At 44.4% G+C, this 24,138-nt stretch overlaps 2 protein-coding genes across 3 annotated transcripts in view; both read right to left on the reverse strand.

Moving 5' to 3' along the window:
• LOC144738160 (uncharacterized) overlaps positions 1 to 24,138 on the reverse strand; it is a 443,570-nt gene that overhangs the window by 253,205 nt on the left and 166,227 nt on the right. The window lies entirely within an intron of this gene.
• LOC144738172 (uncharacterized) lies at positions 271 to 15,611 on the reverse strand. Of its 2 annotated transcripts, XM_078621160.1 has the most exons (4): positions 15,525 to 15,611; positions 15,310 to 15,376; positions 7,233 to 7,407; positions 271 to 1,681 (listed from the first exon to the last, which is right to left on the reverse strand). In XM_078621160.1, exon 4 carries the CDS (start codon positions 1,669 to 1,671, stop codon positions 601 to 603), a length of 1,071 nt encoding a protein of 356 aa, XP_078477286.1. In that variant the 5' UTR covers positions 1,672 to 1,681; positions 7,233 to 7,407; positions 15,310 to 15,376; positions 15,525 to 15,611; the 3' UTR covers positions 271 to 600. The 2 variants fall into 2 exon arrangements, with proteins under 2 accessions (XP_078477286.1, XP_078477285.1); XM_078621159.1 differs by lacking the exons at positions 15,310 to 15,376; positions 15,525 to 15,611 and adding an exon at positions 9,147 to 9,243.

Below are 24,138 nucleotides of genomic sequence, written 5' to 3' on the forward strand. Positions count from 1 at the left end.
ACACAATATTTTTGTCTTTTGTTTTATTGTGGGGTTTTTCCTTTATGGCGGTCTTCTCTTGAAGTCAACTGGGGATTTCTCGAAGAATCTCATTAGCCCCCCCCCCCCCCTTGGGTTTGCCATTTTTTAAATTACATTTTATGACTTCCCCAGCAGGCTTGTGAGTAATTATCCTCCAGCTGTCTTTTGCGTGGCAAGGCAGGGGGGAGACTCACCCTTTCCATGCCACAGCTCTACATCCCAATCAAAATTATTAAAAAATAGAAAAAGATCACTCGATATAATTTTATGGAAAAGGCATATATACAACATACTCTTCGAGTGTTTGTGACGAGATGATACAAAACAACTGAGTTGCTGAGGCGATTAAGCAAGCACCATACAAATGCTAAAATTATTATAACATAGTATAACATAGAGAATGCTTCGGAGCTTATTGGCTCTGGCTCCTGGTTAGAGATCTACCCAACCCACAGGTCCGCAAATACTGGCTGCTCTTACTCTGCAGGTTGAACCTAGGAATTGAGTGTGCAACTTCACGTTATTTTAATTAAAGGCCTGTGACAAAGGTGCATCTTTTGGAGCTTCATTGTCTCAAGCTTACACATCTACCCGGTCTCCATTTGACTTAGTATTGTCTAAGAAGTCCACCCACACCTCCACTTCCACAAACTCCTGGGAGTTGCCTCGCTCTGCCTCACAGTCAGAATTCTCCTCCTGCTTCACGTTGCCTCCATCGATGTGAAGGTCCGATTTTGAAGTTGAATCTTCATCTTCACATTTTACCATCGCTTCTTCGCTCTTCACCATCACTTCTTCACATTTCACCTCTTCAAAATCCACCTTGACACATTTTATTGCGTCCAAGCTAGAATTAAATTCTGGTTCTTTTTTCAGCAGGGATGGGCTCATTGCAGCACTTGGATTTACACAAGCCGATTTCAGACTCCGCTCCTTGAGGATCATCTGATGCCTGTGTGTTCTCTGGTGTCTTTGAAGATGTGATAACGTTGCAAATGCCTTCCTGCACAGAGTGCACTTGAAGGGTTTAGCTCCCGTGTGCATTCTCTGGTGGCTCTGAAGATTTGATAACGTTGCAAATGCCTTCTCACACACAGTGCACCTGAAGGGTTTCTCTCCTGTGTGTGTTCTCTGGTGGCTCTGAAGATGTGATGACTGTGCAAATGCCTTCTCACACATAGTGCACCTGAAGGGTTTCTCTCCTGTGTGTGTTCTCTGGTGGCTCTGAAGATGTGATGACCGTGCAAATGTCTTCTCACACAGAGTGCACTTGAAGGGTTTAGCTCCCATGTGCGTTCTCTGGTGGCTCTGAAGATTTGATAACGTTGCAAATGCCTTCTCACACACAGTGCACTTGAAGGGTTTCTCTCCCCTGTGTGTTTTCTGGTGTCGTTTCAGAGGAGATGAACCTAAAAATACCTTTACACACAAACTGCACTTGAAAGGTTTCTCTTCCGTGTGTGTTCTATAGTGGATCTGAAGAGTTGATGACTGTGCATATGCCTTGTTACACACAGTGCACTTGAATGGTTTCTCTCCTGTGTGAGTTCTCTGGTGCTGTGTCAAACTTCCAGTACGATCCATGCTGTCTGCATACTGGTCGCATTGTTTCCTTCTTGTACCGAGCTGCGCCGAGTCCCTTTGCTCCATCAGACCAATTCTGCAGAAGAAGAGTCAGAGGAAGCGTCAGTTGCAGACAGAAAAACATATCCACACCATCTACGTCAGTATCAAGGCACAGAGGAATGCATATACACAGTCACACATGACATACACATCTATACTTATTCATATTTTCATGATATAGTGAAAATAATTCCCCAATTCATCACGCGGGCTGTTAAGGCACACAATGAGAGGGCCAATGGTCATAAATATGCCTGGATACCCTCGTGTCTTCAAAATGAATGCTTACCAAAAACTCCAAGCACACAATTTCGGTTGTCTAGCTACGACAGGAATATTTATTTAAGAAAAATTTGCTAACATAGCAAAGGCTGTTGAAAAAAATATTATTTGTATTATGCAGAAATGTATAAATTAATGTTCATTTGCAACTTAGAGGTGTGAAGCCAGGCTCAGATGAGCTTGAACGCAAGGATGAACAGATCTAACTTCAGCTGTATATGTGCAGTGTTAATTTCCTGACTGTTTCCATTATTATAAAATCTTGTTCTGTACCTGTTGAATTCCATGACGAAATGGGGCCTTGCATATGTTCTACAAAAAGATCACCTCCGTGGGAAAATCTTGACTTAAAACTTTTGTGATAGCGGGAATTCATATTCTTTGGTTATTTCGGTAAAGTCACGTAGATAGAAAATAATAATACAAATAAAGTGAATAGAAGAAAAAAACCTACTAATGTAGACTGTAGCCTGGTTCTTAACCTCGGTGAGCGTACTGGCAGTCTATAATGTAGACTATTGCCTGTTTTTTTGACGAGACCTTTGCAATGGACTAGACATTTGCAATGGACTAGACCTTGGCGATGGACACTCACAGCTTTGTATGTAAAAAAGTCCAGGCAGCTTCTACATAGTGTTACAGAGCCTAATGAAAGAATGCCGCTAGACTAATTTGAAGTGAGACTTTGGATGCCAAACCAGAGCTGGTCGTGAACACATTAACCAGGTATAGGAGCTCCTCCACCACGTGTAGAACGACCTGATTATTCATGGAGAGCTGAGCAGGTGCAGTGTTGTATGACATTAAATTCCCAGGGAGGTGTTCTTTTGGTCTTTCGGTAAAGTCACGTCACTTTACCGAAAGACCCAAAAAATATGAATTCCTGCAGTCACGAAAGCGTTAAGTCAAGCTTTTCCCAGGGAGGTGATCTTTTTGTAGAACATATGCAAGGCCCCATTTCGTCATGGAATTCTCCAGGTACAGAACAAGATTCTCCAACTCAATGTCATTGAGTAGCCATGACCAGATCATCAACATGCGTAACAAAGTTGACCAGCAGGGGACAATCCCTTGACTTCAGCCAGGCATCGATTAGCATATCATTGTTACTGTATGAAATGCAATTTTTTATAGGGCCATTGTGAGCTTCTCAAAACACATCATTATTTGAAAATGCTACGTAATGTAATGCATGGGGCCAGAGGGAATTTCGGCAACAAGCCATGTTGAACAGGAAAGGGATCCGACTCCTGGTCACACAGGTTTAGACGGGCCTGCCTAAAATCATAAAAATCCTCAACGAATGTGAGCAGAGGTAGAGATATCTAAAACTAAAAATAATCCAAAACCCCAAGCCTCTTTATGGTACTATAGGCCGTAATTACACCAAGAAAGCAGAGATTTAGTTCCTGCTGAAAATCCGTACTCCTGTGCTATAGCTGATGGACAAAAAATACAGCAGCCCCTTGAATAGCGAGGAGGTTACATTCTTGGAAAGTGCCGTGTGAAAGGTAAAATGGCGATATTTAAAACGTAAGCCTTACCTAAATAATGGGGTTAGGTAAACGGCAACTAAAATATACATCACAATTGAAATAAGTACTGTACTGTATTCCCAATAAACTAAATTACTGAAATAAATGTGGAGAAACCGTATACAAAACATTCCAAGATGAGTTTAAATGTATATAAATAAAGCAGACTTCCTGTGTTTTTTTGAGAACCAAATTGCGCCAACACTATGAAACCTACACACCCCAAATTGTCCATGTGTACTCAAGGGTAAGTTATTATGTTTTCACGCAATTTTTAGCTTACCTGTTCACCTTCAACACCTGTAACACCTGCACACTCCAACACCCCGCTGCTGCTATATTTTTTCTCATTTACCACATTATCCTTACATATAATCAGGCCTGCATTTTTGCCACAAAATTCATTCACTTCCGGCTCCTTACTGTCCTCTCTGCAAACACACGGCTCACCTCTAATATACTGTAATATTTCATCATGGAACCTTTGCCAGTACCAAAATATGAGAATAGGTTTTCCCCATTTTTCTGGCAACAAAACAGGTGTTAAGATGTTAAAACACCAACCTGAAACCTTTTACATGGAATCATGTGTGCATTAACCACAATACTTGTGGTCAGAATGCAAAAAAAAACACTTTGATAGAAAATGAATGGTCTGCTGCTGAGGCAGACTGTTTTTAAAAGGTTTGAAATGGGTGTAGCCCAAGGGTCATAAAAAATTGGCCGGGGCTAGTGATGTTAATGTAATAAATTAGCATGTTAATGTGAAATCGAAGAGTGGTGCAATCCAAAGCGGCCTCCCAACAAGAGAGAAGGAGCGAGGCTCTACCTGGGTAAACAACAACGACCACCATGACAACAATAACCACGATGTAAACTTCTCACTTCAGATCTCAGTGAGCGCGCACAAAAATAAATCACGCTTGCGAGCACAGAGCGCACGCCTGGGATACACTGCCGAGATCATCGATAACCTCGCCGCCGAGAAAGTTCAGCAGTATCTGACAAGCACAACGGGGTGGCAGCCAGATGCGATCTGCCCATATCCCCTATCTAACACCCTTGCCGAGCACTCGCACGTGTGTGTGTGAGAGATTTGCTCGCGATTATGCGGAATTCCGACGGCTGGGACGGGATAGCACCATTGCAAGTCTTCTTCCAGAGGAGGAGGTGAGGGGGGGGGACGAGGGAGCCTCCGGGACCCTGTGAGACAACCCCAAGATGGGTGGCAGGAATATAGACCGGCATAGGAGATATCGCAGGCCATGCGACCCAAGTACGCGAGGAGGTAACCCAAGTACACCTGAATGTTACCAAGCTGCAGTCTACAGCGGAGATAGTACAGTCCGAGGTGGGAGGGCTATGCTCCATGGTCGGGGGGCTAACCAGGCGAGTGTCTCAATAAGAGGCAGAACTCTAACAAATGCGCACTGGGAGGGTAAGGGGAAGTAGGCAAGGGGCCTCTTATGGAGCCACCGCCCTTGCCCGTGCGTGCTATCTATGCGACCAATGGGGGCATCTCGTGAGAGACTGTCACCAGATCGCCCGTGCGAGAGAAGCACCAGGGTTAAACACCAAGGCCTCCTTTTCTTGGTTCTTTCGGTAAAGTCACGTAGAAGGGAAGTAATAAAATAATAAAAATAAAACATAATAAAATAATTCTCACGACGTTTCGGCCACAACGCAAGCAGCCGTCCTCAGGTGAAGAACATGTCTGTCGATAAGACAGAGTCTAAATGACACGTCTTAGGCTTGGAGTGTCTATTTAAGCTGTGAGGGAGGAGGAAGAGAGCCTTGACAAAAGAATTTGCATTTGAAGAGGAATTTAGCATATTTATGGGAAATGCAGGAATGCGAATAGTGCAAATTGTGAAATGCGTGGGAGGTGGGCGGGGGGTTTTCAAAGTCATATTATGCCCATGCATTATGCAGGATTAACAGCATCAAAGGGAGGGGGCAGGGGCAGCACCAACAAAGGGAAGGAATGTGAATAGTATGCAGCTGCAGCAACCAAACAACCACGTAAAAAACTAAAGTATAAACTTCATAGTATCATCAGTATACTAAATATACTCTCTAATAAGCTGAGATACTAACAGTAAGTAATACATTACAATTCTATGTCGCAAAAAATATAATATGCTTCCAGCTAAACTTTTTTCCTTACATCAAACAGGTCTACCCCGTACTATATGCTGCCATAGACAAACCCAACATTAAATTATATACTGTATTACTATACACCACCTTATACATTGTTATATTACACTATGTATTATTCTACCCACCCTAATGTATATGACACTGCTATATATTCACTATACAATTACGATACTATATATTACTTTGTACATTGTATTAAGCATATAAATGTTATGCTATTTGTTATTATACACTGTACCATTGACCGTCGTGTGAAAGATACTAAGAGGCAGCAACGAAATATGAGAATGGGAGAGTAGCAGAGCAAAGAATCCATTCCCTGCATAACATTTATATGCTTAATACAATGTACAAGGTAATATATAGTATCGTAATTGTATAGTGAATATATAGCAGTGTGATATACATTAGGGTGGGTAGAATAATACATAGTGTAATATAACAATGTATAAGGTGGTGTATAGTAATACAGTATATAATTTAATGTTGGGTTTGTCTATGGCAGCATATAGTACGGGTTAGACCTGTTTGATGTAAGGAAAAAAGTTTAGCTGGAAGCATATTATATTTTTTGCGACATAGAATTGTAATGTATTACTTACTGTTAGTAGCTCAGCTTATTAGAGAGTATATTTAGTATACTGATGATACTATGACGTTTATACTTTAGTTTTTTACGTGGTTGTTTGGTTGCTGCAGCTGCATACTATTCACATTCCTTCCCTTTGTTGGTGCTGCCCCTGCCCCCTCCCTTTGATGCTGTTAATCCTGCATAATGCATGGGCATAATATGACTTTGAAAACCCCCCGCCCACCTCCCACGCATTTCACAATTAGCACTTCGCATTCCTGCATTTACCATAAATATGCTAAATTCCTCTTCAAATGCAAATTCTTTTGTCAAGGCTCTCTTCCTCCTCCCTCACAGCTTAAATAGACACTCCAAGCCTAAGACGTGTCATTTAGACTCTGTCTTATCGACAGACATGTTCTTCACCTGAGGATGGCTGCTTGCGTTGTGGCCGAAACGTCGTGAGAATTATTTTATTATGTTTTATTTTTATTATTTTATTACTTCCCTTCTACGTGACTTTACCGAAAGAACCAAGAAGATGAATCCCTGCAGTCACGAAAGCTTTAAATCGAAACCAAGGCCTCCCTAAAGAGGTTGACCACGGAGGGGTGCAATTGACGTGGCCCCAACACAAATAAACTGTCGTGATAATGGTGAGCGAGTGACCCCCACGCAGATGCCGACAACAACACCCCAGAATGCGGCGACGGCGGGTGACTGGCTGTGGGAGCTGGTGGCAGGAATAATGGGGGCCACGTCGCTCGTGGAAGGGCAGGTGAACAGGTTGGCGTACCCAGATTCTGCTAGACACGGGGGCAGTAACGTCACTCGTGAGTGCAACACACGGCAGCGTGGTCGGGGTTGACGTGGGCCGCCTACAGGCCCCGGATCGTGCGCTGCACACTGCAAGTGGAAGTGGGATGGGACTGCTGGGGAGGGTCACCTTTAAGGGTCGCCTCGGACACCAGGTGTGTAACCAGGAGTTATACGTGTCGAGCGTGTTATGCCACGAGTGTATTGCAGGTACCGACCTCCTGGGAAAGTTGGGGCTCAGCGTGCAGCCACCGTGGAGGGCAGCGGGGAGCGGATTCCTTTCTTGGGACAAGAGCCGGGTTGCCCTCGCTTCAAGCCCGTGGCCGCTATCCTGGCGTCGGCCGTCACCGTCGGCATTGGTGTTCCACTGGGTTTTCCGTTTTTCTTCCAAACCTAAACTCAAAATATATTTGGTGGTGGTCAAACAGTCGAATGCAGGACCCTCCTGAAACATAATCTTTAACTGCTAAATGAGAAATTAAATTGAAAAACCCTCAAACACAGTACAATATTTTTTATTTTACCAGGTGAGGCCATCTGAGCTGCATAGCTCTTTTTCAGAATCGACCTGGACACAAATGATAGCTCAACTTAGTGGGTTATAATATGGAAATGTATTGCAGCAAAATTCTCAAAATGCATGTTTCTAAATGTGGAGAAAAATCAATGCCACTACAGGGAGAGAAATAAAAAATTAAAAAATGTAAACTGCAATTATAAATGCGTCAGGGTTGGAATCGAACTCGCGCACGCAGAGCACGCTCACGGAGTACACTAACACAAATGAGTACACTCGCTCACTCGGATTATTTTTTCTCTGGGTCCTTCGATTTTCCCCTCCACATTTAGTAACATGCATTTAGATTATTTGGCTGCTACAATCTTCCACGTGAAAAGCCATTTCGTTGATCTATCATCTATGGCCAGGTGGCTTCTGACAAAAGATCTAACAGCTCTGTGAGCCTTGATTGGTAATATAAAAATAGTTTACACCATTGGAATCTCATTTGCCATAAAAAAAATATAATTGTATTTTTTTACCCTTTTATCTGGCAACAAAACTGACTCGTTTTTTACGAGGAATCATGTTTGCATAGACCACAATACCTGCAGTCATAATGCAAACAAAAAACATAACTCTGATAATGTATGCACTGTCCTTAAAGTAGATTGGTCCACACCCGAGACAGCTTTCCTTAGAGCCTAGTCTCACATGGTGTTGGACCAGATGACGCCAAAATGCGCACAACTCAAAGACAATGCACCATCAGAGAGAGGGACTAGGCTCTAAGGAAAGCTGTCTCGGGTGTGGACCAATCAACTTCAAGGACAGTGCATACATTATCAGAGTTATGTTTTTTGTTTGCATTATGACTGCAGGTATTGTGGTCTATGCAAACATGACTCCTCGTAAAAAACGAGTCAGTTTTCTTGCCAGATAAAAGGGTAAAAAAACTATTATAATAAAAATAGTTGTTCATCGGTCTAAAGGGTGCATCAGCAAAACCAACTCGGCAGAACGCTCCTGAATTAGTGCTGAGACTCATTGTGGAATATACTCGAGTGTGCACCATGGTGGCTGGGAGATGTTAACTGCCTCTCCTGGTTTACAGGAGGTGGTGGGTTCGATCGCGACCCCTCCTGTATATTTGGAGTTTGCGTGTCTCTCTCGCTCCCCGTGGTCGCGTAGATTTTCCTCCGGATTCTCAGGGTTTTCCCCTCCACATTTAGAGTCAACATCACCACGCGTTTAGAGTATTTGACCGACAGACATTTCCACACGTTGATAAGCCACTTTGTTGTGGGCTGGTCGCTTCTGAAAACAAGAGCGGTATAGCAGCTCAAGTGGGCTTGGCCTGGTAGGATAATAAAAAAACTGTAGAAATACTTAAAAGAAACAAAGTTTCAAAGTAGTGAGCCAGGTGAAGACAAATTAAACTTGAGCAGATAATTAAAGCAAATGCAATCAGGCGAGGGCAGGAGGCAAGGCCCCGCATGGCTAGGCCCCGCGTTGTAATGTTCCAACCTGGACATCGATTCCATACTCGCTGCTACTCAATTGATATCCCTATGAGAGGAGCGAGGCTCTACCTGGGTAAACAACAACAACCACCACGATGTCAACTTCTCACCTCGGATCTCAGTGAGCGCGCGCGCGGTGCAGCAGCTTCCGGATATATCGTGACGTCACGCGGCAGCAGGAGATGACATGACGTCACTAGCGGAGTTCATCACACAATCCCCTCCCCCAACAAGCAGCGGTGTAATTGAATAAATTATGTTAATGAGCCGGGCCCACGTGGGGTGATTGGGCTTAATTCTAGATTTGAAGCTTTCGTGACTTGGCTGCTGAACCCGTCGCAATGATTTCGATTTAAAGCTTTCGTGACTGCAGGGATTCATCTTCTTGGTTCTTTCGGTAAAGTCACGTAGAAGGGAAGTAATAAAATAATAAAACATAATAAAACAATTCTCACGACGTTTCGGCCACAACGCAAGCAGCCGTCCTCAGGCGAAGAATGAGACATTATCAAGCTAGGAGCTTATATAGGTGTAGCGAGGAGGAGCGCCTTAACAAAAGAATGTGCATATGAAGAGGAATTTAGCATACAGTCGCAATGAATAGAGACTGTTTCATGAATAAATTATGTTAATGAACCGCCAGTCAAAAGCGCCGTGGAGGGGGGGGGATTGAATATCTTGGTGACATGACGTCACTAGCGGGGAACAGCTTTCCCTGGCGTCTCACGCCGACGAGTTAATGAGTGGTGACGTCACTGTGTGTGTGTACACTGTGTGTACAAACTGTGTGTGTGTACACTGTGTGTGTGTACACTGTGTGTGTGTACCCTGTGCGTGTACACTGTGTGTGTGTACACTGTGTGTACAAACTGTGTGTGTGTACACTGTGTGTGTACACTGTGTGTACAAACTGTGTGTGTGTACACTGTGTGTGTGTACACTGTGTGTACAAACTGTGTGTGTGTACACTGTGTGTGTGTACACTGTGTGCGTGTACACTGTGTGTACAAACTGTGTGTGTGTACACTGTGTGTGTGTACACTGTGTGTACAAACTGTGTGTGTGTACCCTGTGCGTGTACACTGTGTGCGTGTACACTGTGTGTGTGTACACTGTGTGTGTGTACACTGTGTACAAACTGTGTGTGTGTACCCTGTGCGTGTACACTGTGTGTGTACACTGTGTGTGTGTACCCTGTGCGTGTACATTGTGTGTGTACAAACTGTGTGTGTACACTTTGTGCGTGCGTGTACACTGTGTTGGCACAGTCGGGGGTACAGATGGTGCATCGGCCAGTCAACTGAGTCAGTCGACCCATGGCACCTGGGTCTACCCCGTGCACATAGCCTGGCACAAGCGCCATGGTGACGTGACCGCCACTTAGTGGCGAATGGCGGTTGTTGTTATTGTAACTGTGTGTCCGGCAAAACAAGAGATGGCACCTCAGCCAGCCATCTCATTGAGTAGCCATTACCAGATCATCAGCAGATGCAACAGGGCTGACCAGCAGGGAAACAGGTCCCTGCGGGGTGGGCTGGTAGGAACGAACAAATGAATGGCTATAATAAAATGAAATGGCGGGGGTACGATACGAAGGGAGAGTTTGAGGCCTAGTTCTAGGCTTTAGGCCTAGCTGTAGGCTTTAGGCCGCTGTGAGTTAATTTTAAATTGAAATGTTTTATTAAAAGCTATCTCAGGGAATTATAAGGGAATGTTACACTTGTTTAGCCAGGGAAGCCTCACTGAGTCTAAAGGTTTTTGTAGGGTCCTACCAAGTGTTTGCAGTAGGGGGCGATGTTGCTACACGTAATCGGACATCAGACGGACGGACGATATAATCTATTGTAGGCTGGTTCACTTCGTTCCTACCAGTATAATCCCTTAACTATAACCAGTCATCATGCGTTTTCTGGATTTTGTTGTTGTTATTCTGTCTCTCACTGGTCAAATAAACCTACCATTAAAACTATAGACTGATCATTTCTTTGTCAGTGGGCAAACATACAAAATCAACAGGGGATCAAATACTTTTTTCCCTCACTGTACATGACATCATAACAACAGTCTGGACCACTGAATGGGTTCCGCAGGACTGGAAGGAGACCCTAGTGGTCCCCCTCTTTAAGAAGGGGGACCGCACAGACTGTAACAACTACAGGGGCATCTCACTCTTTAGTGTGCCAGGGAAGGTCCTGGCAAGGATTATTCAACATCGCCTTGCCAGGCACGCCGAGAAGAGGCTTGCAGAGCCCCATTGCGGTTTCAGGAAAGGGCGGTCCTGCACAGATGCCATATTTTCTGTCAGTCTGCTACAGCAGAGGTGTAGGGAATTCCAACTAGACCTACATCTCTGCTTTATTGACCTGATCAAGGCCTATGATACCATTAGTAGGCCTGGGCTCTGGGTTGTTCTTCGTGATTTCTGAGTCCCTGACCCTCCGCTCATGATCATTAAGGACCTTCATGATGGTGAGCGGGCCCGTGTAAAACTAGAAGAATCACAGCTGTGTTCGTTAGTTTCTGAAAACGCTTGTCCTGGTGAGGGTCGTGGTGGCAGCATGCTGAGTAGGGTGGTCCAGGTCTCTCTTTCCCTGGCGACAGACTCTAGCTCAGACATGGGCAAAGTACGGCCCCCGGGCCGTATACGGCCCATTGGGCTTTTAAATCCGGCCCGCCGAACTTGTCCAAATATTATTATTAAATTAAATTTTACCTTCCTCCTGTAATGCCCCCATTTCCCCATTAGATGGAGCACTTTGACCGGGAGTGTGGTGTAAAGTAGAACCTCTGGTCACGACCATAATTCGTTCCATAACTTTGGTCGCAACCCGATTTGGTCGTGACTCGAACCTAATTTCCCCATTGGATTGTATGTAAATACGATTAATCCGTTCCAGACTCCTATGAACTGTATTTAAATATTGTTTTTTTAAGATTATTAAGCACAAAAATAGTTAATTACGCCATAGAATTCAGTGTAATAGTAAACTAAATGTAAAAACATTTAATAACACTGAGAAAACCTTGAACAGAGAAAACTAACATTGCCGCATCAAGGTTTAGAATCGTTCAACAAGATGATTGTTTCGTCTGCTACATAAGTTGGTCGATTCTGAGAGAGAGAATATTCGTATGAGCAATTCATGTTTCTATTGAAAGTAAGTTAACAGTAATATTTGGGTACAGTATTGTTTTTGGAAGCATTCACCGTAATATCATATTAACGTTTACTTCACCGCATCATCGTATGAATGATGCGAGAAGAGATTAACGGGTTCTTATGTTAGCGATTTACGTACTCGGCGCTTTCGCTCTCTAAATTACGTCTTGAATGAGGGGGGAGGGGTATGACTACACTCACAAAATTAATATCTTACTAGAAATTTTATATAACAAAAGTTATATACATTATATATATTACTGCAAATACAAACTTGACACTGTCACACACCCACATGGTAAAAAGGTGGTGGTGTGTCCAGAACCATGCCTGGCTACCTTCATCTGCTCAGTATTAATGCTTCCTCACACTTCACCATGTAATTAATTCAAGATGAATCAACATAGCAGGAGCCCACAACAAGTTCAGCTTTCACTTACACTATGTAACACGATTTTTGTCCCTGGATGGCTAGTGTTATTTTTTTTATTGGTTATGCCCACACACTTTCCTTTCGTGACCAGGACTTTACGTTAAGGAATGACACAAATGCACACATTTTCTCATTGAAAATAGGTACATTTCAAAATATCACTGTCCTGGTCACAAAAGCAAAGTTTGTGGGGAAAAATAGCCATTTTCTGTACTTTTGAGGCATAAGCAATTAGAAAATAACCCTTACTATGCAGGGACAATTTTTTTTTGTTACGCAGTGTTATCAATCATGTTTGCTGTTGGCGATAATGAAACTAATTGTTGAATTCATAATGCAGTGAAATAACTGCGCTACAGCTCCCCACAAAGATAAACTCTTAAATACACATGCATTTCACATGGATCATTAACATCTGACTTATAAACGTCATTATTTCTGTCTGTGTGTCTGTCTGTGTACAAAATTTGCTAAGGATTTGGTTTAAAAAAAAAAGAACCCAGGTACCACGCCATAAGTCCTGTAAGTGAGCCAGTGCTATTACATTTTCGCATCCATCAACTTTACAGTAGTTAAATTAAAAATGTAGTGCTAAAGTCACATACATAAAAACTATTTACAAACTTATTTACTCTATAAAAGTTTGTGTGTGCGTGCGTGGGTACGTCCATGTGGGTGTGTTAGTCCATATATGTGAGTGCGTTGTGTGTGCGAGTTCGTGTGTGTGTGTGTATGACCTCCTGTCACAGGTGCTAGCTCAAGTGGCCCCACGAGATAGTCATCTTGTTGGGTGACTTCCATGCCCGTGTTGGTCATGATGCTGGCACCTGGACTGGAGTGATTGCAAGGCATGGACCAGATCAGCTCAATAACAACGGTAGGAGGCTGCTCGATTTTTGTGCAGCTTATGGGCTTGTAATTACCAACACGCTGTTCCGGCATCGGCACATCAACACCACATCATGGATGCATGCCGGGTCCAAGCAAGAACATCTTCTGGACCACATAGTGACGGAACAGCGGATGCGGGCCCATGTCCTTGACACCAGGTTGGAAAACAATCAAAAGTATCGAAAAGGCATCTAACACAGATAATCTGCCCGTTGAGCGTAACCAAAATGGGGATTATTTTTTAGAGCCCAAAAAAATTGTTGACAATTTTAACCTTAATTTTTCTGAAGCTGGTAACCTTTTTGATAATGTACTGGGAGTCACCCCTGCTCATGCAAATTCCTATACACCTGTCCAAACATTAAACGAATTTAGTTTCCAGCCAATCCACGAAAGTAATGTTCTGAAACTGTCCTACCTCAAAGAGTCCTCCCCTCTAACGGAGCAGATAGTATTCCCGTCTTTGCTCTGCTAACTGTTGGTCACCTAATATATAAACCTATAGCCCATATTTTCAACTGGTCCATCCAACATTCCTATGTTCGTCCACTTCACAAAGGGAGCCCTAAAGATGATCCAAATAACTACCGACCTATCTCAATTTTGTCCCCGTTGACGAAAATTTTTGAAAAATTATTAAACTACCAAATGAGCAGTTTCCTGTCCGACAACAATCTATTACATCTAACACAATCTGGGTTCCGAAAAAATACAGCACATCTGCTGCATTAGTAGCCTTGATAATATGTAGTACTGCGCCAGTCTTTTTCTTGACTTGTCCAAAGCCTTTGATACAGTCGACCACAACACCCTGCTTAGTAAACTAAGTTGCCTCGGTTTCTCCAAACACGCAGTAGAATGGTTAAAAATGTACCTCTTTTCTCGCACCCAAACTGTATTCAGATGGTTGAAGGTCAGTGTTAAGATAACAAAAGGGATTCCACAGGGTTCCATCCTTCGGCCTCCTCTTGTTCTCTCTTTATGTCAATGACTTGGGCACTGATCTAGATCATTCCAGGGTAAATCTTTTTGTAGATGACACGATACTGATTACTGCTGGCCGTTCTCTGGATGACGTGATTGCCTTCGTATCTTCAAAATGAATGTTAACCCAAAACTCCCGAGCACACAATTTCGGCTGTCTAGCTACAAAAGGAATATTTATGAAAGCTAAATTCAGCTGAAATAGCAAAAGGTGTTATGCAAAATGCATAAATTAATGTTCAATTGCAACTTAAAGGTGTGAAGCCAGCCAGGCTCACGATGTCCTTGCACGCTGGAATGAACGGATCTGACTTCAGCTGCATGTGTGTACTGTTAACTTCTTGACTGTTCTACACTATGGGAACCTCATTTGCCAGTAAAAATGTTAATTGTTTTTTTACCCTTCTATCTGGCAACAAAACTGACACCTTTTTACAAGGAGTCATGTTTGCATTGACTGTTTCCAGTCGTATAAAGAGTTCCAGAGGAAAACAAAAATAAACTACTGTTTTGATATAACCTCCGTGTTCAACAGAGTTAATAGACTTAACTGCAAACACAAATTTGACACTGTCCCACACTGGCATAGTTAACAGGTGTGTCCAGACCCATGCCTGGTCAACTTCACCTGCTCAGTATTAATGCTTCCTCACTCCACCAAGTAATTCATTGAGGATCAATCAACACAGCCGAGGCTGCGTGTCTCTCTCTCTCTCCCCGTGGTCGCGTGGATTTCCCTCCGGATCCCCTGGTTTCCCCTCCACATGCAGAGAGTGAACACCGCCACGCTGTTGACGAGCCTCACCTTGTTGTTGTTGTGGGCAGGTCGCTTCTGAAATCAAGAGTGGTAGAGCAGCTCAAGCGGGCTTGGCCTGGTAAACAATAAAAACCGTGTTAATATTTAAACAAAGTTACAAAGTGGCGAGCCGGGTGAAGATAAATTAAACTTAAGCGAGAGAATTGAAGCGAATGCGATCAGGCGAGGGCAGGAGGCAAGGCCCCGCGTTCTAAAGTTCCAACCTGGACATCGCTTCCATGCTCGCTGCTACTCAAATGACATCCGTACGAGAGAGCGAGGCTCTACCTCTGTAAACAACAACCACCACAACCACCACCACCACAACCACCATAACCGCGATGAGAATTTCTCACCTCGGATTTCAGTTCCCGTGCGGAGCAGTAACTTTCCGTTACCTCGTGACGTCACGCGGCAGCAGCAGGTGACATGACGTCACTTGCGTGGTACAAGACACTCCCCTCCCACAATTAGCGGCTTTGTCTTCTTGGTTCTTTCGGTAAAGTCACGTAGAAGGGAAGTAATAAAAGAATTAAAATAAATCACAATAAAATAATTCTCACGACGTTTCGTCCACAACGCAAGCAGCCGTCTTCAGGTGAAAACCAGGTCCGTCGAGGCGACAGAGTCTGAATGAAACAGCACACGAGCTTGGAGCATATATATAAGCTGGCCGCCTAGACAAAAGAATTTGCATATCAAGTGGAATTTAGCATATTTATGGGAAATGCAGGAATGTGATTAGTACTACATATGCATGTGCATTATGCAGGATTAACAGCATCAAAGGGAGCTGCAGTTGCTGCTGCAGTTGCTGCTGCTGCTAATTGCAGCAGCAGCTGCTGCAGCAGCAGCAACTGCAGCAGCAGCTGCAATTAGCAGCAGCAGTAACTGCAGCAGCAGCAACTGCATCAGCAGCAGCAACTGCAGCAGCAGCAGCATCTGCAGCAGCAGCAACTGCATCAGCAAGTGCAGCTCCCTTTGATGCTGTTAATCCTGCATAATGCACATGCATATGTAGTACTAATCACATTCCTGCATTTCCCATAAATATGCTAAATTCCACTTGATATGAAAATTCTTTTGTCTAGGCGCCCAGCTTATATATATGCTCCAAGCTCGTGTGCTGTTTCATTCAGACTCTGTCGCCTCGACGGACCTGGTTTTCACCTGAAGACGGCTGCTTGCGTTGTGGCCGAAACGTCGTGAGAATTATTTTATTGTGTTTTATTTTTATTCTTTTATTACTTCCCTTCTACGTGACTTTACCGAAAGAACCAAGAAGATGAGTCCCTGCAGTCACGAAAGCTTTAAATCGAAATTTAGCGGCTTTGTAACTTAAATCAATTATGTTAATGAGCCTGGCCCAAACGTGGAGGGATGGGGCGTGGGTGCCGAACCGGTCACAACGAACTCGAGACGGCTTTCACGAATACATTATGTTAATGAGCCGCTAGTCACTGGGTGTGGCTTTGCCCAAATAAGGATAGTACTTGAACAGATAACGGAAGTGACCCAGGCAGAGGTGACGTCACGCTCATGGGCGCGTTGGACGGGGTGGGGTGAATACCTTGGTGACATGACGTCACTAGCTAGGTACACCTCCCCCTGGCGTGTCACGCCGATCAGGTAATGATGAGTGGTGACGTCACAGAGCGGGTTTGAAGTTTAAGTTGATTTAGATTAATTTTCATTGCTCCCTCTCTTGAACAGAGACCCCTTGGGTGTGTGAGCTCAGCAACAACAATGTGGACATTATTGTGTGTGTGTGTACACACATGGACAGTGTGTACATTGTGTTTGTGTACCCTGTGCGTGTGTACATTGTGTGTACACACTGTGTGTGTGTACACTGTGTGTGTACACATCAGACTGACTGAGATGACTGTGCCCCCCACAGTGTGTACACACACACATAGTGTACACACACAGTGTGCTCAACAGTGTACACACACACAGTGTACACACACACACAGTGTACACACACTGTGTGTGTGTGTACACTGTGTGTGTACACACTGTGTGTGTGTACACACACTGTGTGTGTGTGTGTTCGCACTGTGTGTGTGTTCACACTGCGTGTGTGTATACTGTGGGTGTACATTGTGTGTGTACACTGTGTGTGTACACTGTGGGGGGCACAGTCATCTCAGTCAGTCGACCAATGGCATCTTTTCACCAATTTATTATTTTCCAACTTTTATTTATTTATTATTTTATATATTATTGTTCGTTTTCTATCTGCGTGACTTTACCAAAAGAACCAATAATATGGTAGCGCATTCTCTGTTTTTTTGCAGAGGTTCAAGGTTCAAATCCGACAGGCACACCTGGCAACCCCAGTAACATTCGCAAAAATATGCGCAGTCTGCTTAACGGCAGATGTAAAACATAGCGTTGTGTCATTCACAACGCACAGGTCATTGCATGTTGGTGTCACGGGTCAACATTGGGGTAATGCCAAACATTATCCAGAAACTACACAATGGAGATGGCACGTCAATGATCGCCCCCTACCGACAGACTCATGTCCACGTGCAGGCCGGTGCAGGGCCACCTTGTGCCACACAGGGGCAGCTGCCACTTAGGGGGCACCTTTAGATTGTTTGAGATGAGATTCGATACGAAACACTGAGTTGCTGAGGCAATTAGGCAAGCAACTTATGAGTGGAAATATGATGTTGGTAACGAGTGAATGCGCGGGAGCTTCATTGTCTCTCGCTCCTGCCGACAGATTTACCCAGCCTACAGCTCCACAGATACCAGCCGCTCCTACTCTGCAGGGACAGCTACGCATGGTTCGAATTAAGTTCTAGATACACAGAGACTCACACAGAGATCCATAGATTAGCACCGTTGGTTACGTATGGTGCGAAAGAGGTTCAAAGTACACACAGAGACCTATAGATTAGCACGGTCGGCTATGTATGGTGTGAAAGAAGTTCCAGATACACAGAAACTCGGAGCAAGTTTGAGTTGCGTGCAGTCGTGGGCCGTGGAAGTTGAACAGGCGCGTGTTGCTACTGACAGTAGTTGAATATGGTTGGATTGACGCTGATAGAGACAACAACCGCTATTTGCCATTAAGTGGTGGTGACGTCACCACGACGCTTGTGCCAGGCCATGTGCACCTTGAGGCCACTGCCTTGGGATGAACTGTGTAGACTCGTCCTAAGCCATCAGATTCACCAACAGCAGCACGTCGCTTCCAATTTTTTTAGCAGTCCATGTGTAATGCGAGCGTAAGCGGGGTTTCGCTGCTCGGCTCTGGGCCAATCATACGGCCCGGGGTATTGGGGGCGGGGCCCAGTATGGGGGCGTACGTGAAGGTCCGCCGCTCACCTCCGGTCCAATCGGATGCGAGGAGAGCAGGGGCGGAACCTAAGGGCGGAGCTAGCGGGGCGCTATGGGCTGTCGGGATCTGGAAGGTTCGGTGAAGGGCGTGGTGAGAGGGTGGAGACAGGATCACGTGGTGAAGGGAATATAAATGGGATCCGGAAGGGGCTCCGGGTCAGTTGGTGGAGTCACCGAGCAGGAACACGTTGGGTGGCCGAAGGGTACCCGCGCCATCAGCCACGTGGCTGGAGACGCTTCGAGCACACCGTCAGCCAACGGTGTGCGGGAGCGGGGAGCGGTGCGACTGACGGAAGGCGCATGCGGGGCGCGCGAGAGGAGCAGCCAGTCCGCTGTCGGGACCAGCGGAGTGCGAGAGTCAAATGAGAATAAAGAGAGAGAGACGGAGACCCAGCAGTGTGTCGGCGAAATCCTTTATTACACATGTATAGTAGGAGGAAACTTAATGGTAGAGCAGGTTGGCAGCAAATGGGTCGCTTGCGCACAAAGCAAAGAACGCAATAATTATATCTTGTGGAGCCAGGGCCTGTTGTGGGACATTTCCTTTGGTGATGTAGATGTGTTGACAATTTTGGAGGTGAAGTGCCAAATGGATGACTGTGGGGGAACGGTCATGGATGGGAAAGCCAAGAATTCTGCAAATGGCCTCATTGTTGCTGATGTATCTTCCTTGAAAAAAAAGGTTAAGCTCATGCACACTTTGCCCCTCTGTTTTGTAAGGCAAAGACAGGCATGTCCGAGCATTTGTTGATGTATTGGCAAACATAATTGATGGCTTTTTTTAGAATAGCAGAATTTCACGGTAAAGTGGGCCTGGAAGATCTTGCACAGAAGAGGGCAGTAGGGAACGATCCACCGGTTGTGAACCTTAATTAGCGAGTTAGTGGCAGGTCTGAGCGTTGTTTGAAATCCATGCTCAGTATTTCTGTGACGATAGCCATCATGGGCCGACTGAGTGTCTTTCAAGTAGTTCCGTGGATACCTCTTGGTACACCTGTGGTCTTGCATACATGGCACATTTGGATAGAACTGGGCACATGGGCCATGGACCATTTGGTTGCAGACCACATAGAAAAAGGGCAGGGTCTTGATGGGGGTTGAGATAGCTCAGCACTGATAAATGTGTCAATGTGACTTGCATGAATTGTTTCCCTCATCCATAGCGAAATGTGAGCATGAGGTGGACGACGTTTTGCCACCCAATGGTGTGCAAGTTACTGCTTGCCTATCCAAACATGTCGCCTTCGTTGGTCATAATAAGCATCATGAGGTCATAAACTTTGAATTTTAGACCCTCGTTAAGATGTCATGTCTGTCTGGTGGCTTTTGGATTGGATTAAGGTAAACCTGGATCTCCTTTCATTTGGGATTGCAAGTGAAGGTGATGAAGAGATGGGGAGTGGCATATTGGCTGATGTACGTCATTGCATCCCGAGTCTTCTCATGCATGTATCTTGGTGGAGCTGTGAAGGATGAAGGCAAAATAACTAATCAGCTCACATTGTGACAGTTTGCATCTCCTTCGGCATTGATGAAGTCCCAGAGATGAGCATACTGTTCACACACAGGCGGGTTTGATTCAGTAGAATGTAAAGAAGGTACTCACTCTCAATGTTGACATACTCATCAACATACTGGTGAAAGAGGTTGGCGCACCATAATGTGGTGTCCTCCTCTGTCCATGATCACGAAGGAATATACTTTTTTTTAGAGGAGACAGTTTCGTTAGGATGTCTTTGTCCTGCAGCTTTGTAATTGGAGGAGTCTTGACGTGGTACCCATCTTGGCCTTGCGACAGAAAAATGTGTTATTGTAGGGCATCGTATGCTCTGTTAGTGTCAAGAAATTGTGCGATGGTGTTTTTTTGGTATGGAAGAACAATGTCTCTCTCACAATGATCCTCACCCACCGTAAGAAAGCAAGGTCAACAATATTGTGGACGTTGATCCTCCCTGCGTGCTCCCCGCTTTGGTGAAAAGTAAAGGCAAAATTTAAATGGGTGATGTTCCCACAAATGTCACAAAACGATAGACGAAATGCAATGAGCTGTAGCTAAGAAAATCCAACGTATTTAGCAGTATAACATATTAATCGGCATCGCAGTACTACATATCAGTAAATAGCGTGACGTGCGCAATCGAAACAATAGAAATGCAGTGAAGAAATAAGATGAAATAAGTTTATATTAAAGAGCAGCAGTACGTACAGGTAAGTTGAGAAGTAGGCTACAGTCTAGATTACAGACTGCCAGTATGCTGACTCAATGACATAAGCATTGCTACAGTAGACATAAAAAGCTGGTAATATGGTCAGCAGCTGAAAAAGCAGTATACAGTATAGACTGTTCTGCCTCACGGCAGGGGTTTAGCCTCACGGCAGATGGGGGGAGGGGGGGGGGGGCGTATGTACACAGGAATTTCCTGTTTTTGATGCTAATTTTGGTCACGTGACCAGGAAGTTGCGATTTAAGATTCCCGCTAAACCACGGGGGTGTCGGCCATTACACACATAATTCAAGATGGCGGCACACATCGCGTCCCAGTGAAGCCAGCCGCAATTGTCCATTGTGGGACTTTAAGAAGCATTGTCTGTAAGTCCGTTTATGTTCATATATTGGCAATGCTGTTATAATGTTAGAATGACCGTTATAATGATGCAAATGCCTTTATAATGCTGTTAAATTGTTATGATAAATACGAGTGCTAGTTAACAACGAAGCCTGCTACTGTACTTTCCTTATTGTGAATGTTACTTGTAATTTAATAAATCGAGTCAAACTTGTACCCAAGTAACTTTATTGCGATCCTGAGAGCAAGGAAGACGAAATATCTCATCCACAATTCAGTGTTATGTGTAATAATGTACATTTGGGGTGCAATGTGATGAATACACGATGCGCCTTTATGTAACAGCAGCTTATGCTCCTGTATAGTTATTCAGTGGTAATGTAGGGGCCTGGTCCATCCAGGATCTATTGTTGAGAAACATGTTATCTAAGACAATGGTATGATGATGTGGTGTTCATTCATTGTGTTGGTGTTTCCGTGTATTAACAGATGTTGTATCTGTGCTGTTTTCTTACCAGTTTTACCTCGTTAAATTCAATAAATGACGTTTGGAGTCAGATGTTCATCCTGGCTCTGAGGGTTTATTGGACGCAAGGTTAACTACTCAGCTAGCGGTGCAACGCAGCGCACAGCGAGGCGGAGATAGCGGTTAAGACACACACAACACAGACGGGTTAGCAGGCAGGTAGGGGGCGGAGCCACGAACGGTGAGAAACCAGGGTAAGCATCTGATTGGAATGGTGGCTGTTTTTTATTGCACGTGTTAATGATCCACGTGCAATGTATGTGTATGTAAGACTTTATCTATGTGAGGAGCGGTGGCGCAGTTATATCACTGCATTATGAATTCAACAATTAAAGTTTGATAATCGTCGACAGCAAACATCATTGAGAAGTGAAAGCCGAACTTATTATGGACTTCTATGTTGATTGATCCTCAATTACATGGTGATGTGAGGAGACATTAATACTGAGCAGATGAAGGCAGCCAGGCATGGTTCTGGACACACCACCACATATTTACCATGCCAGTGTGTGACAGTGTCAAGTTTGTATCTGATGTAAAATATATTAACTCAATTGAACACGCAAGTTAAATCAAAATAATTGTTTATTTCTGTTTTCTTCTGGAACTTTTTCTAAGAATGGATAAAGTCAGGAAATTAACACAGCACATTTTTAGCTGAACTTAGATCTGTTCATCAAAGCATTCAAACAATTCTGAGCCTGGCTTCACACCTCTAAGTTGCGATTTAACATTAATACAAAGAGTATTATGTTCAACATCCTTTGCTATGTTTGCTGAATTTTTATAAATATTCTTTTTGTAGCCAGACAGCCAAAATTGTGTGCTTGGAGTTTTGGGTTGACATTCATTTTGAAGATACTAGGGTTTCCAGGCATATGTATGACCATTATCCCTATCATTGTGTGCCTTAGCCCCTGTGATGAATTGGGGAATCTTTTTTACTATATCATGAATATATGAAAAAGTATAGCCGTGTAAGTCATGTGTGACTGTGTATATTGCGCTTCCTCTGCAGAATTGGTCTGATGGAGGAAAGGCACTCAGCGCAGCTCGGTACAAGAAGGAAACAGCACGGATCGTTCTTGAAATTTGACACAGCACCAGGGAACTCGCACAGGAGAGAAACCCTTCAAGTGCACTGTGTGTGAGAATACATTTGCATGGTTATCAGTTCTTCAGAGCCACCAGAGAACACACTGGAAAATTGCCCTTCAAGTGCAGTGTGTGTGGCAAAGCATTTTCAGTTTCATCTGCTCTTAATAAACACCAGAGAACACACACAGGAGAGAAACCCTTCAAGTGCAATCTTAGACGTGGTTTAGTTGTAATTTGTTGAAGGTGCATGGGGTTACCAGCCCCTCACACCCATCCAGAGCCCCCATTTAGCTGATGTGGTAGCTACGAATGCCACGAGGGGAAAGGCTAATCGGAATTGGCCCTCCCCCCACAGCACTGTCCACAGTTACAAGAACAACAACCGCCATTCGCCACTAAGTGGCGGTGACGTCACCATGGCGTTTGTGCCAGGCCATGTGCACGGGATAGACCCAGGTGCCATGGGTCGACTGACTCTGTTGACTGGCCAATGCACCACCTGTACCCCCGACTGTGCCAACACACAGTGTACACGCACACACATAGTGTGTACACATACACATTGTATACACAGTGTACACAAACACAGTTTGTACACACACAGTGTACACACACACACACAGTGTACACACATACACATTGCATACACAGTGTACACACACAGTGTACACACACAATAATGTTCACGTTGTTGTTGAGCTCACACACCCAAGGGGTCTCTGTTCAAGAGAGGCAACAATATAAATGTAATCTAAATAAACTTAAACTCTAACCCTGACCTCGCTCTCTGACGTCACCACTCATTAACTTGGCGTGAGACGCCAAGGAGAGCTGTTCCCTGCTAGTGACGTCATGTCACCAAGGTATTTAACCCCCCAACCCCCCCCCCTCTACCGCGCTTTTGAGCGTGACGTCGCGTCTAGTTGGTCACTCGATTTCGGTTCCAGTAAAAATCATTTTCTGGGAAAAGTCACGCCCAGTCACTGGCGGTTCATTAACATAATTTATTCAGGAAAACCGTCGCGATTTCATTGCGACGGGTTCAGCAGCCAAGCCCAATCACCCCACGTGGGCCCGGCTCATTAACATAATTTACACTATGAGATCTCTTTTACCAGTGGCAAAATATAATAGTAGGTTTTTACCCTTTTAACTGGTACAAAAGGGTGTCAGTTTTGTACCAGTTAAAAGGGTAAAAACCTACTATAATAACATAATTTATTCAATTACACCGCCGCTCGTTGCGGGAGGGGATTGTGTGATGAACCCCGCTAGTGACGTCATGTCACCTCC

Source organism: Lampetra planeri, chromosome 78 (genome assembly GCF_965212315.1).
Source record: "Lampetra planeri chromosome 78, kcLamPlan1.2.h2, whole genome shotgun sequence".
Taxonomy (NCBI): domain Eukaryota; kingdom Metazoa; phylum Chordata; class Hyperoartia; order Petromyzontiformes; family Petromyzontidae; genus Lampetra; species Lampetra planeri.

What these genes read in the sequence shown, in the direction of transcription:
- LOC144738172 (XM_078621160.1), bottom strand. Translation starts at nt 1,671, where the DNA reads ATGGAGCAAAGGGACTCGGCGCAGCTCGGTACAAGAAGGAAACAATGC.